The sequence below is a fragment of the Ctenopharyngodon idella genome, chromosome 7 (assembly GCF_019924925.1).
Source record: "Ctenopharyngodon idella isolate HZGC_01 chromosome 7, HZGC01, whole genome shotgun sequence".
In the NCBI taxonomy this organism is placed as follows: domain Eukaryota; kingdom Metazoa; phylum Chordata; class Actinopteri; order Cypriniformes; family Xenocyprididae; genus Ctenopharyngodon; species Ctenopharyngodon idella.
The window spans coordinates 14,267,266-14,281,948 of NC_067226.1; the positions used below are offsets into that span (position 1 = coordinate 14,267,266).

Here is a 14,683-nt window from a genome sequence, read left to right on the forward strand (position 1 = left end):
GTAAACTCAGCCAAGATGGCTGATGTCCTTATAAGGTTCTAGGAGTAGTTCTCTGTGTCCTTGAGTACACACATATAGAACCGCACACACTTCTGTGTGCTGGCAGTCCAGTTCTGCTCCTCCCTCTCATGGACAGGCGCACACACACACACACACACACACACACACCAATAATGCAACACGAACACAATTCAGATTTCAAAATAAAAGCTTTTATTATAAAACTATAAGAATTAGGAAAGTTGCTACAGATTTCACCTGCTCATTTAGAAATGGCACATTTGAGAACCAAATGTTTTGACCATGAACTTTAGCAATGAAATATAATATTACACTCCTCAGAATGGGAATGATGGGTTGCTGCAAATGTTTCAGAGTAAGCCACATTTCCACTTTTAAAAAGCTTTGTCCAAAGACTTCCATTCAACATGGTATAATACAACAAACTCATATCAGGTTTGTAATGATGCATATTAACACACACTGATACACATACACCTTTAGATTGTGAAAAGAAAAGATTTACATATATCTGAATCCTTTTATGCTAATAGTCACAACCGTCAAACGTATTTCTTCTTCCATGTGAAGACTCCAGGTGAAATTTTACTATTGTGGTATGAAAGTTAAACAGCACATCCACAACAGTCAGATAATGACCTCAAAGAGCCACCACATAAAAGTCCTGCGAAACAGAGACACACAGATCCATGGGATTGATTTGCCTAGATCAGCAGCCAATAATAATTATGCAAAAAAATTTCATTGCTGGTAGGGAAATGTCAGTGAGAGCACCAATTTGTAGTCACTGCATCAAAGTCTTGCAAGAGTTTCCCTTAATCAGACAAAGAGGATGGAAAAATGTGAAAACAGAACAGTTTCAGCTTGAACCAAAAAGCATACTGGCAAAATCAACATGCAAAAAATAAGCACTAGTGCTCATGCGCACACGTACCATACAACCTGAAAATAGCGAAGATGACCCCCTGACCCCCCCCCAAAAATAAAATAAAATAAAATAATAAAATGTCTGGAGCTGAACAAATCTGAATAAAACAGCAATCACTTACATAGCAACAGACACAAATATTATAGCTAGTTGACCTATGAAGATCATCTGCAGTTAAATAATATTTGCACCAACGGGATGAAAAAAGAAATTAAAACAAACCATAATAAAATTTTTTTTTATACTTTTAAACATTATGTCCTTATGAAAACTGAATGACCTTTATGCTATAACCACACTCGAGCAAGGAGTATGGTTACTTAAACACACACAAAGACAAAAACATGTTAGTTCACCTGCAGTGATGTTGGTTGGACATTCTCACATTCAAAGCACACACACACACACACCTGTAACAAGCAATTTAAAACACCAAATATGCATGAAAAACAAGCCACTCCACCTTTCTTACAGCGGTGATCATACCTGGCGACCTTTAAATTGCATCTCTTTTCAAGTCTGTAATGGCCACGTTTGAAATAGTAACAGCACCCTCTACTGTAACTAATGATTGAGGTAATGTGTACTAAGTGATATGATATGCTCAGGTGCTTTCATGATATGTAGTGGTGATGTTGGGTACCAATGTCACTTTAAACATTTGATACCCAAAAAGTTTACACAAAAACATACAGTTGACCAATGACGACAATTGACCCAAAGATTCCCCATCTGAAAAGTAACATTTTGACCATTCAAATCATTTCATCCCAGCAGATTTAAAGAAAAACATAAATGATTAGCTTAATGAACCTATCCAAAGAACTTCTTCCCTACTGCCAGTGTGCTAAAAACATCCAAAGTCCCTCTTCACAAACACATACCAGCACTATAGTGCCTCTATTTAAGTTGAAATACTTCAGACTTTGAACATCATCTGATATACACCCAGTAAAAAAACTCCAGTCTCTCCTGATACATTATTGATGGACAAGTCTGTCAAACCAGATTCACGTAACAGTTAAATCCCAGCTGAGGTAGGTGTCCAGAGAGTTCAGCTGCAATGTGTCAATTCTGATGAAGAGATTTAAAATAAAATATAAGCAGCCAATAGGATGAGTCTGCGATGCCACCGAAGGAGGTGGGAATCACTGTCAATAAGTCCAACATGGAGAATCAGAGGCTATCTGAGCCCAGCTCTTGAGGTCATCCACTCTAAACCCTGACACAGCCTGAAAAACACACACACACACACACACACACACACACACACACACACACACACACACACACACACACACACACACAGAGTATTCAATAGGGATGCACTAGTAAAATTCTGTCTAAATTATAATAAACTGATCGTTTTCATATTATGACCAATATAAAAATTCTACACTATTGCCTATAAAATAAAAAATAAAAAAAAAGCACTTAACAGCAAAATTAATAGTTAAATTTTAAAGTGAACATGCGTCACAGAATTATAATGTAGTGTATGAAAAATTAATATTAATTTTTTGATTTGCTACAGATTACATTTAACAGTGTTGTTAAATTATGTTTAAAAAGATTAACGTTAAGTGAGCATTAGATGATGGCAAAGCCAATCTAAATGTCAAAATACAGAAAAAGAGAATTAACAATGAAATATTGACCAATTTTGACTGATACTGCACATTTAAAAATATGCGTAATATTAGTCAAACTATAATACAGATACATCTGGAGAGAGATGATATTTCTGGAGAGAAATTTATGCCATGATTAATTTAATCTACCAGCAAAAGTATCTGGCAAAGAAAGGGATACAAAGCGTTAATAAGCACAAACCCCACCCTGCAGCTGATTCTAAAGATTTCATTGGTCATGTTAAACTCAGAAATGCAATATAATATATATAACTATGTTTTCAGTGGTGTATAAAGACCTTACATGATGAACTGTTATGTTTGTATTACCGAAAGAGCCATTTCTATCTCATACACCACGGGTCCCCCCTCCATGTCAAGTCGTCATTTTGTGCCGGCATGTTTCTACAGCAGCCCTAAATGGACAAACTGCTCTACAGAGCGCGTTTAGTCACTATGCTGTTGTTCTTCTAAATCGTTCATGTTTTTAGAGGCAGCTTGCATCGTCACTAAAATAAATACACGCAAAAATTGTAGTAGTACTTAGTCGTCTGGTTTATTAAAAGCAGAGACCGTTCTTTGTTAGAAGTAAGAAAAAACCTCATTGCTTCACTGGCTATTGTACTCTCTGCCGTCTCAGACGATGACATCTTTGTCTTGTGTGACTGTCGGCCAGACGGCCACCGTAGCTTCTCCGAAAAGGAGGGGTGTAGTTTGTAGTGGTGCAGTTTGCAACCTCACCGCTAGATGGTGCTAAAATTTACACACTGCACCTTTAACATTGCGTTGGTAGCATATCCAGTAGACAGCATTACTGTTTGTCGTGATCAGATTCATCCATGATTTTTATGAAGTCTGTACTGAATCCATGAAGTCTGTGTGATTGAGTTGACCAATGAAATCAGCTGTGAGGTAGGGTTTGGAAAAAAATTAATTTATTAGGCTACTGATATTATCTCCTGTAAGTGTGCACCCTTGTTGACTTTTATTTTATTGTCTGTACTGCAGGTCTTACCCTTCTCCAGTTAGCGCACAGCAGGACTGGATGTGCCAGGGATGATCCTTGATGGAGCTGAGGGTCAGGTATTTGGAAATCTCTGCTGCAGACATACAGCCCTTCATGTCTTGCTTATTAGCAAAGATCAACACCGCAGCTTTGCGCAGATCCTGGGAGAATGAAGAGAAAAAACAACTGAAAAAGAGACAACATTTTGCGAGAACGGGGGGGTTTGGAGCTTTATTATACTTCAGAGTTGTATGTGTGTGGTGTCAATGTTAAAGCATTACCTCGTGTGCTAGCATTCTGTACAGCTCTTCTTTAGAAATGGCTAGTCTCTCTCTGTCAGTACTGTCCACTACCAGTATGATGAACTAACAGAGAAAACACACACACACAAAGCATTATCATCAGATGTCAGGCAGCAAACTATTGCACTTGCATTCAGAGGTGGTTTCTAAGTTTAGCAAGGCCACAGAGTTGTTTGTTGCTCAGAGTCCTTGGCAGAAATCGTGTAACTATTGTCTGTAAGAGCAAGTGCTCCTGAATAAAGCTTGACAGCAGGGCCCCACCACAAATCTCAAACACACACTTTCTGAATGAAAGGCAGGGGTCTCGCTATTCAAACCTCTTTGTGTAACCCTGAACTTTGAACTCTGAGTCAGACACCAGCTGCTAAGGTCTGGCGGAATTACCGCTGTGCACAACTGTCGTCCAAACTATCGTTCACAGCAGACTGGACACACAGCTGTTCATCTCACCATACTATCTTTAAAGATGCTATTGGTTCGTGCATGTGTTGTTAGTTACTGGTACAAAAAAAAACCTATTTAAAGATATGTCTGTATGAGCACATTCTAGCAAAAGTCAGTTTTTGATATTGAAAACAAAAGTGGAAACACTTTACCAAAAGGTTCTATATTAAGACTGCATTAAGACTGCATTAAATAACTGGACAATACTTGTAATGCATTCATTAATCATGTATTGTTACATATACCAATACATACATTTACCTATACCTTTCTGACATTTCAGGTTGTAGAAAATGACAAAAGCTAATGTATTATGAACAAACATGAATTAAAGGATTAGTTCACTTCAGAATTAAAATTTCCTGATAATTTACTCACCCCCATGTCATCCAAGATGTTTATGTCTTTCTTTCTTCAGTCGAAAAGAAATTATGGTTGAGGAAAACATTCCAGGATTTTTCTCCATATAGTGGACTTCAACAGCTACCAACGGGTTGAAGGTCCAAATTGCAGTTTAAATGCAGCTTCAAAGGGCTCTACACGATCCCAGCCGAGGAATAAGGGTCTTATCTAGTGAAACAATCTGTCATTTTCTAACAAAATTAAAAATTATATACTTTTTAAATCACAAATGCTCATGTTGCACTAGCTCTGCGATACGCCACGCATTACGTAATCATATTGGAAAGGTCAGGAAGGCGGAAGTACCGAGCAAGTGTTTACAAAGCGAACGTGCAAAGACTAAGTCAAATGGCCTTTACAAAAAAAAAAAAAAAAGAAGGTAAAACAACAATGTCGGACGATTTCAAATTTGGAGGAGATTATGAGATGGAGTTTTTCGCCAGACCGCAGTACTTCCCCCGGAATGTTTTCCTCAAAAACCATAATTTCTTTTCGAATGAAGAAAGAAAGACATAAACATCTTGGATGACAAGGGGGTGAGTAAATTATCAGGAAATTTTAATTCTGAAGTGAATGAATCCTTTAAAGTATATTTATAAATTAACATTAACCTAGAGTAATAAAAATGTAAAATTATTCATTGTTAGTTCCTAATTAAAATATTTCAGAAGACTTTTCCAATAGACTAAGTTTGCCCACTAAAATAGGGAGTTGTTGAAGATGTGGTGAAGCACATACTCTCTTACAGTTCAAGGTTTGTGGTCAGTAACGTTTTAAGAAATGAATAATTTATTCTTCAAGAATGCATCAAGTTCTAAAGTCAGTACAGTAAATACATTTATAATGTTGCAAAAGACTTCTATTTCAAGTGTATTCAAATAATCCTGAAAAAAAAAAAAAAAAAAAAATGCATCACTGTTTCCACAAAAATATTCAGCAGACCAACTGTTTTCAACACTGATAATAATAAGAAATGTTTCCTGTGCAGCAAATCAGCATATTAGAATGATTTCTGAAGGATCATATGACACTGAAGACTGAAGAAATGATGCTGACAATTCAGCTTTGCCATCACAGGAATAAATTACATTTTAAAATATATCCAAATAGAAAACGGTTCATTTAAATTGATAAATTGTCACTATTGTTTTTACAGTTCAAATAAATGCATCCTTGAGTATAAGAGACTTCTTTAAGAAGAGATGCGGATTCAAATTATGCGTCATGTTCCAAAGCCATTACATCTTTCTCTGCCAATGATTTCCTGTCTACTCCATGAGGTCTCCCTGAATACAAAAACAGGCCTAAAACAAGACTCAGGAAATTAATCCTCGGTCTGTTTATCATAGACAGTGACCCACACATTTGTTTTTTCTTTTCCAACTGGTGAAGTCACATTTACAATTTCTGTGAACAACAGCACCAATCACAAACAGTCTGTAAAATCACTCACAGAACCTTTATACGCTTCAATTTCATCCGTCAAACATTAAAAAAAAAAAAAATAATTACGTAACCCACTCTTGTGTGAAGTTTTCAATTCTGTTAATACAATCATCCCTTATCAAACGGGATCAGCCTCCAGCAATGTAGTGTATAAGTGCATTACCTCAGTGTTGGAGTAGTATGTGTTCCAAGAGGCACGGAGACTCTCCTGACCACCGATATCCCACATCAGGAAGTGGGTTTTCTTCACCACTATTTCTTCCACATTGCTGCCAATCGTAGGAGACGTGTGCACCACCTCATTCATTAAACTGCACGACAAAACAGGTTCAGATAAAACAAACTACAGAACTGCAGTCTATACTTCACATTACTTGCCACACTGAAACCTCCTTTACCTATCTGTCCTTACAGTATCTCAATCTGTTGTTTTACTGTATACTGCACATTGTATGATGAATAAATTGTAATGTTTGTTGTGTATTGTATGTCCATTTACACACATTGTCTTATGACCTAAAAACCTGTAACAATTTCAGCTGGCCCAGGCATGTGGCAATAAAGATTCTATTCTATTATTCTATGAATTAGACTCTCTACTAATATAAATAAAGATTAATAAAAATTCTAATCAAGTAAATAAAATATCTATTACTCACAATTGATAAAGTATAGTGGTCTTTCCAGCATTGTCCAGCCCCACAATTATCACCTTGTGTTCTGCATAACAGAGAAGAAATATATATATTATGGATTAAAAGAATGGTCAGATTAATATTACAAGAACTTAAACTTCAAATGAAACAAATTAATCTCAATAAATAAGGATAGGAAAATATGTGAATGCCATAAAACGTAAAAATAAATAAATAAACTGGGGGTTTATTCATTGCATTAACTGCTCTTTCCTTCAGAGCTACTTTGTTTCCGTTCTCAGTTCTAGTAACTCCCAAATAATTGGTCTAGCAATTCCATACAAACACACAGCTCAGCCACACGGGAAGCACACTTGCGTAACAGAGGAAGACGTGATTAGATAAACCAGTGATCCGTACTTTATCAGTTCAATGTGAGGAAATTCTGACAGCCTGTGTGTGTGCATCTGAGAGAGAGGGAGAGAGAGAGAGGAGGAGAGGGGTCACATTTTGATATTTTTCACCTTTAAACTCTGATGTGAACTACAGGAAGCAGGACTGGATAACTCATGATATCTCTGGCAGCTCCACAAAGACACAGACTATTTCATGCCTATTACTTCCTCCAGAAGGACCGACCCCTATTTTACTTCTGTATGCTTCCAGCAAAAATGTCACAGGACAAACTGAAGCCATAAAGAGACAGTTTCTCAAGACTTTAACACCACCCACAGCTTTTGGTAGAACTTTTCATAAACAAGGAAAAATTTAGCCTGGCTCTAGTGCTACTCCTCAACACTTTATCCAAAGGACAAAACCTATGAACATTAAAGTGAGCAGTTAATGATTTACAGGACCAATATCAGTATTATTTAATAAGTGCTTTAATTAGACTAATAAATATTTATACTTAATTGCAGGAAGTCATTTTTGTGAACGACTGCAGGAATGTTTGTGTATTACAGAGCAATGCTCAGTGTAATGAAGTGACTGGTCCTCTTCAGGACAGTAATCCAGGGAATTAGGAAAGAGAATGAGATTACAAATCCAACAGGCAGAATTCCTTCTATGTCTAGAGAAGCAGGCCAAAGAGCTATCCTACTTTCTCCTGGGACCTCCTCTTGGACCTAGAGCAAGTCTCAGCATTTAGCCCACAGGACTGGCTAGTTCATTTGTAAAGAACGTATCTAACACACACAAGAAATCATATTTTAACAACAATTAACAAATTGATTGAAATTCATCAGAAATGATTGAAAGTGCACACAATATCAACAACGTCCATTCCAGTGTTAAAGGAACATCTGTCCAACATTACAGCAATCTGGATCTGGTTAGGAATGTTTGTTATGGGACAAAACTGTTTAAAAAAAAAAAAAAAAAAAAATTAGCCAGGAAATACCATTCGGTTGTTTGCTCACTTAGTCAATGCTCAACTTTGTGAAAAATATGTATTCAAGGTAAAATACAGTTAGAAGTGTAACTTTGAGACACAATGTACTACACAAGTTAAAATCTCTGCAGCTTTCATGCACATGTCCTTCACTGTGTGTCCTGAAGGCTGGAACACTCTGGGCTGAACTGACCGCTGAAACAGGCAAACAATGTAAGAGGAAAACCGTTTCCTCACACTGCTTTTGTTTGCTAGGTGCTCGTGGCATCTGTTTCTCAACACAAAAGCATTTTCAATTCAGATCAGTTCCTTTTATTGTCCTTGCACAAGTTGGAGCTGATGTCTGAACCCTTTGTCCTCTGGACCTACATCATGGGAGACACATCAGTCACAGCAGCAGTGAAGACATACAAACATATGTCAGAGGTAAAAAAAAAATATATATATAAATAATAAAAAAAAAAAAACTGCCTGTAAACCATATAAGAAAAGATCAAATCTGAAATATCTAACACACCCAAAAAAAAAAAAAAAATTAAAGCTAAGAGCTGGAGAATAACTGAGCTTCATCTCATGATAGTTGTAGGCAGCAAAATCCACTATGACAAAACCATTGTTTTTATTTTTCATTTTTCATGCACTGGTCAATTGAGATTTTGGGCTAACATGTCTTCTTTCAGACTACTAGTGGAAAGAAAACATACAAAATACACATTTTTAGCAGTATCGATGTGTGCATGTAGATTTTATTTTTTTCCCTCATGCACTGCAATAAATCTCCACTTCAGTAACTTTTTGGTACTTTTTCTAAATTTTTAATGGAGTGATATATAAATATCCAAAATCCTACCTGTAAAAACCTTTAACTCCATGTAAACACAATGAAACAAAAATGTTGAATCTGGCTTTATCCAATGTTCAGATTTCTGTTCTGGAATTGTATGCAAATTTGTGTATGTTTAATTAGATAAAACATTACTTGCATATTTATATATTTCAGAAAATGTAAGCCAAACAATTGCTTTAATGTACTGTGATTAACCAACAGGGATAATTTGATATATTATTATTATTATTATTTTTAATTTATTCACCTGTGGTGTCTTGCCTTATGGTATTCAGTACCATGGTATTTATCAAAGCACCTGATAACATCACTGTACCACGCTACAACAGTACCTTTTGATTTAAAAAGAAATGGGTAGGGTTTGAGCTAGACATTATCCCTTAAGCTTGTATTTTACGTATGTTACTACCTACAATCTTCAGAAAGCACGTTATCGCTTCAACAAGTGGACAATACCCAGTTTCGGTGCACATCATTTAGGATATATTTAAAACTGACCCATCTGTTACCTTCACCACAAACATCTAGATCATCTGTGTTTGAGCTACCGGGAGAAGGTAACGGACCAGCTAACCGACAAACAAACCGCTACAATTACAAGGTGAAAAGACGATCTGGTCTGTTTAAAATATAAGCACAAGTAACGTAAACGTGTCAGTGAGAGACTATGGTTTTGATAGGTTAACATTAGCACAACGCAGCGGATTTAAACGAGCTCACTAGCATTAACATTAGCTTAGTTCCGCTGGATATCAGCCCGAGGCGGACAACAATCAAAAACACTCGCTACAAACCTGTCAGAACACAATCTCTTACCTTGATTACAAAAGAAACTCCATAGTTTGGCGAAAATAAGACCCATTTCTCCTGGTGGGTGAGAGAGCTTGTCTAGCGAGTGGGAGTTTAGCGAGAGGCCTACAGCAGCTGTCCGTGAAGCCGTTATTTCTTTATAAACCCGCTCGCCCCATGCGGATACGATAACTCAGCACATGCCTCCGTGTGAGTATGTCCACGGTGTGTTCACAAAGGTGAGCAGCTCCCGAGCGCTTCTTTTGTGTGGTCAGATCAAGTGTGCGACAGATGCGAGCGCGGCGGACACATCGCTGTCCAAACACAAGCCCCTTCACTTCCCAGATCGCTCTGACTTCATCCACATTTTCCTCATGGACAAAAACGCACATCAGCTAGCTCCCTTTGTCTGTCTACACACGTGTAAGTGCACGGGAAGAACTCAAGGGAGTAAAACTTGAGGCACAGAGTTCACAGCAGCGCGTGTCCGTTCGTGTGCTGCTGGATAAATAACAAGCACTCACTCTTTCTTGTGTTGAACACACACACAAAACACACACAACACACCATCCCCCATCAGTGTTAGGTTACACATCCAAGTGTCACATCCATACAATGTGTTTTATATTTAATTAAAATTAAGGGGGGGAAATCACTGTGGAACTTTGAATCTGAATAGTACTAGAACACGGTTAATATATATATATTATTTTCTTTTTAAATTGACATGGACATATCCCAAGCAGCTAGATGGGCAGGCGGGAACATGAGAGGTGAGTAGGTAAACAGACAGATAGATTCTTTTACTCACTTGAATCAAAACTAGGGTATAACCAAAAACTTCTGCACTGATTTTGACCACTGAGAAGGAACTGGTTACTCAGATATGTCTTTTTTTTCTGTGTAGCCTGAAAGTTCCTTCCTTCGTGCAGCAGAGTTGTTTGCACAATAGAGTGTGAAATCTCTGAGAAAAACTGAAATGGAACCTTTATGCATGTATTTTGTCTGCTAAGAATCTAATAAGAAACTAGATAAGAAATGACATAATCAAAACATCTAAAGATTTTGCATATTACTGAATTTGCATATTACTGTTTCAGATTACCAACTGGTATGCCATAATATGTCCAAACACTTAACACTTCTTTATCATTCATCAGAAATCTGATAGGTGTCACACTTCAAAGAATATTCCAGGTTACATACAACTTAAGTTAAAATCAGAACTATCAGAACTTTAATGCTCAGCATTTATGACATGCTGTTGATAACCACACATAAAATAATAAGTGTGTATAGGCCAGGGGTGGCTAACCCTGGTCCTGGAGAGACACATTCCTGCAGAGTTCAGCTCCAACCCTAATCAAACACACCTGAACAAGATAATCAAGGGCTGCGTCCGAAAACCTAGGGAGCTGACTTGCTGCCTTATCAAGCCATGACTTGTAAGGCAGCGTTTGTGCATGAAGGCACCTCATGAAACGGATTTCGGACAGACTTCTAAGGCAGCATAAGAGTTTAATTATCTACAGAAATATAGTGTGAACTTTGGTGAGAACTTAAATATTTAATTACTACAGTAGTAATTTCTCGCTAGAAATGACATCAAAAGTGGAAAATGTTGGTCAAAAATGTACATTTACACAAACTGGCCAGCAAACGCAACTTTCGGACGCCATCTTTATTTTTCTAGCTCAACTGTCACAGAATGGAAAGCACAGGATTGTGGGATATCAAAGGCAGCTAAGGATACATCTATGCTCTCTTCAAAAATCGATCAGATGAAGGTATCTCAGGAAACAGGAAGTGAAGCTAACACTGAATTCGGACGTGCCTTGATGCCTTCCTACCTTGAAATGTGTCCTCCGAAGGCAGCATTTTCCAGTTTTTGGACGCAGCCAAGGTTTGAAAGGTTGCTAGAAAGCTATAGGCAGGTGAGTTTTATCAGGGTTGGAGCTAGGTAAACTCTGCAATGGGTAAAGGTGTTTACAATATTCCACTAAGATGTGAAGTGTAAGTGACGTGAAGGCGAAGTAACCCATACTCAGAATTTGTCCTCTGCGTTTAACCCATCCAAGTTATAGCAGTGAGTAGTGAACACACACCTAGAGTAACTCCACCAACATTTAGGCATCTTGCTACCAGACTCATCTTCCAAGCATTGATAGTCCCACTGGGGGGTATATCTATGTTTGTGTTAAAGCCGTGGTCATGAAGTAATTACTTATTCAAAGTAAGTACCTATTCAACCTGTGGGTGAAGTTTGCTTCATGTGAAGTCTGATGTAAACACTAGCATACTGCCATACTAGTTGCAAACTAACTATCTCATCACAAACTTCATTTCCCATAACCCATTGCCCAGACTCATTATGTGTGATTAGATTCAGCTGCGTCTTATTATCCTTGTAAACCCTGCCTATATAAGCCCTGTGTTTTCTGTAATTCTTGGCAAAGTCTTGTATGTTGTTACACTGTATTTCTGAGTGTTATCCTGGTTTTCTGTTTTTTGGATTACCTTTTTGCCTGTGTTTTCTGCCCTGTTGCTCATGTGTATTGTTTGCCTGTGTGTTTGACCTTTTGCTTGATATTTGGATTACGATTCTGGATTGTCCCAATAAAGCTACATCTCGGAGCAGTTTGTAAGTATCCAATGTAGCGTCCGGACCAATCAGACACACAAATTATTAATTATATTTAATGAACAATCCAGCAAACCCACTCTCCCAACAAACTATGTGTTAGAATTTTTTGTGTTAGGCTATCCCCGAAACTGTGACTAACAGGCAGGAGAAGATTCCTTTACGATCTAAAAGAATGCAGAGCTTTGCTCTAAACTCACTTTGAATCAGGCCATAGGAAAAACACAAAGCCTGTAAACCAGACTGTTCTGCATTAATTTATAGAAGAACTGTTCTGTTCAAGGACAGGGTATCTATTATTACTGTTTTGTACATTGTCTTATATTGTTTTTTGTTTGTTGCATGCCTTATGATAGAATTATTAAATCATGTACCCTTTCCTACTCAGTTGTATAATCACTTGAGACATGTACAATCATTTATCCCATCTCCTATGTGACCATACACTCTTTTATAGTGCTTTTGCCTATGTATCAATCCTGGAATGAACGTGTTGTTATAACTCGATTAATCAAGATCGCTTGTATACCATTCTTGGTATCTACGAATTTGCATTTTGAAGACCTGCATGATCGTGTATATTATATGTACCTATGCAACATATTAGTATTACAAGAATCTTTAATAGTTTCTGCATCAACATCCAATCCATTTACAATGCAATGCATTGCACCCAATGCAAATGATCACGCTTGAGACAAAGAATCGTAAACTTTCCCTCCGAAAGCTTAAGTTACCATTGGCTCACTGATCTGTGGAGGTGGGACCTCCACACAGTTAAAGGGCAACTTCACAGTGACCTTCATCTCTCTTCTTTTCCTTCATCTCCTGGTTGGGGTGGCAGGCCTCAATCACTGCCAGCTATATTTAAACAGAGTCAGACTAACATCGACTAAGTTCATCATAATTTCTTCATTCAATGCAGAAGAAATCTATAGCAACTTCAGTCCATTGAATGGAACCATCAAGGCCTTATTCAGAAACTTCACAAGAATGCTTCAACTGCAAAGGCATTGCAAGTATCGTATATTTATCTAAACAGAGGCTTAGACCCCTTCTTTCATATGGTTAAATGACTCTTTTCCAAAGCTTCATTTCCTGTTTTTGTTTCCGATTCACTTTTCCACTTCCCATGTGCGTGCTTTGTGTGTACTGTATGTGTTTATTTATATTAGTTATGTGTTCATGATTTAGTTAATAAAACTGTGTACAATTCATATGAGTTCCCTGGTTCTAATTATGCCTGCAGATTAATGTCACTTAAACGATTCCTGATCTTGCTACGTGCTCTAAGCGCTGTACATGTTTTCTGTGACCACAAAAAATATAATTTCTGAGAATTGATAGACTATCAATACTGAGTGCTCACTGGACGAACTGATTAATTGATTGTACTGTTAATTCAGCTACATCAAGGTAATCCGATAAACTGATCAAAATATTTATAATTAATTATAACAAGTTATGATTAATTATTAATATTTCCCCTTTGAGCTTGCCAAACCAGAATGTTCTTATGCAGAAAATTGACTTTGAACATCTGTATTCTTGACAATAGAATAGAAAACATCAGTTTAGCAAACCAGACTTAATGGTACAAATGAATAATGATAACCTGAAACCTTTTTTTTTTTTTGGCATAATTTAAGATTTTTTTTTTTTTTAAGAATTAAGAATAATTTAAGAATTTAAAAGGAAATTCATTTAATCTATGACAAAGGCAAACTTTCTTTCCACTCAACTCTTTACTGTTCATTCCACTCACTGACATTTAGCCAGTAGCCAGGGTCACATGCAATCTTGGAGATAAGTGAACCTGGATTTTTATATATATATATAAAATAAATAATTGTCATGGCAAGGAAAAGGACAGATGTACTGTATCGTTTTGTCACATTCTTGAAGAATGCAGACAAATATCACACTTAATGTGAGAACACAGTGGTGAAATATATAAAATCCATAACACATCTTTATTTGTCCATGGGAAATACAATTATTATTTTGCTAAATAGAAAAATATTCCACATGACTTTCACTAAATAGACATGGAACAAAGCTTGGGATTTATAAAGAGTTATTTTTCTGTTTGATTTTTTTTCTATTATGTATTTATTTTAAAACAGCAACCTTTTTAATGCTGAGACAAACTGTAGCAGAAATGTAAAAGAGATACTTAGTGATCAATATTTTTCTAT

At 36.9% G+C, this 14,683-nt stretch overlaps 1 protein-coding gene across 5 annotated transcripts; it reads right to left on the reverse strand.

The window, feature by feature from the left end:
• Nucleotides 1–190: 190 nt before the first annotated feature.
• Nucleotides 191–12,169, reverse strand: arl8 (ADP-ribosylation factor-like 8). 5 transcript variants are annotated; one of them, XM_051900208.1, is made up of 6 exons: nt 12,086–12,169; nt 6,840–6,900; nt 6,344–6,491; nt 3,868–3,951; nt 3,596–3,747; nt 191–2,181 (listed from the first exon to the last, which is right to left on the reverse strand). In XM_051900208.1, the coding sequence occupies exons 3-6, from the start codon at nt 6,485–6,487 to the stop codon at nt 2,133–2,135; spliced, it is 429 nt and encodes a 142-aa protein (XP_051756168.1). In that variant the 5' UTR covers nt 6,488–6,491; nt 6,840–6,900; nt 12,086–12,169; the 3' UTR covers nt 191–2,132. The 5 variants fall into 5 exon arrangements, with proteins under 5 accessions (XP_051756168.1, XP_051756166.1, XP_051756167.1 ...); XM_051900206.1 differs by lacking the exon at nt 12,086–12,169 and adding an exon at nt 11,950–12,071; XM_051900207.1 differs by lacking the exon at nt 12,086–12,169 and adding an exon at nt 11,695–11,737.
• Between the last annotated feature and the right edge of the window lie 2,514 nt (nt 12,170–14,683).

Bases quoted from the DNA above. Each gene is read 5' to 3' on its own strand.
- arl8 (XM_051900206.1), bottom strand. From the start codon at position 11,995: ATGAGTCTGGTAGCAAGATGCCTAAATGTTGGTGGAGTTACTCTAG. The intron at 6,492-6,839 runs GTGAGTAATAGA...TTTGTCGTGCAG, and splicing joins ACCACTATACTTTATCAATT to TTTAATGAATGAGGTGGTGC. The intron at 2,182-3,595 runs GTAAGACCTGCA...TGTGTTTTTCAG, and splicing joins TGTGCGCTAACTGGAGAAGG to GCTGTGTCAGGGTTTAGAGT.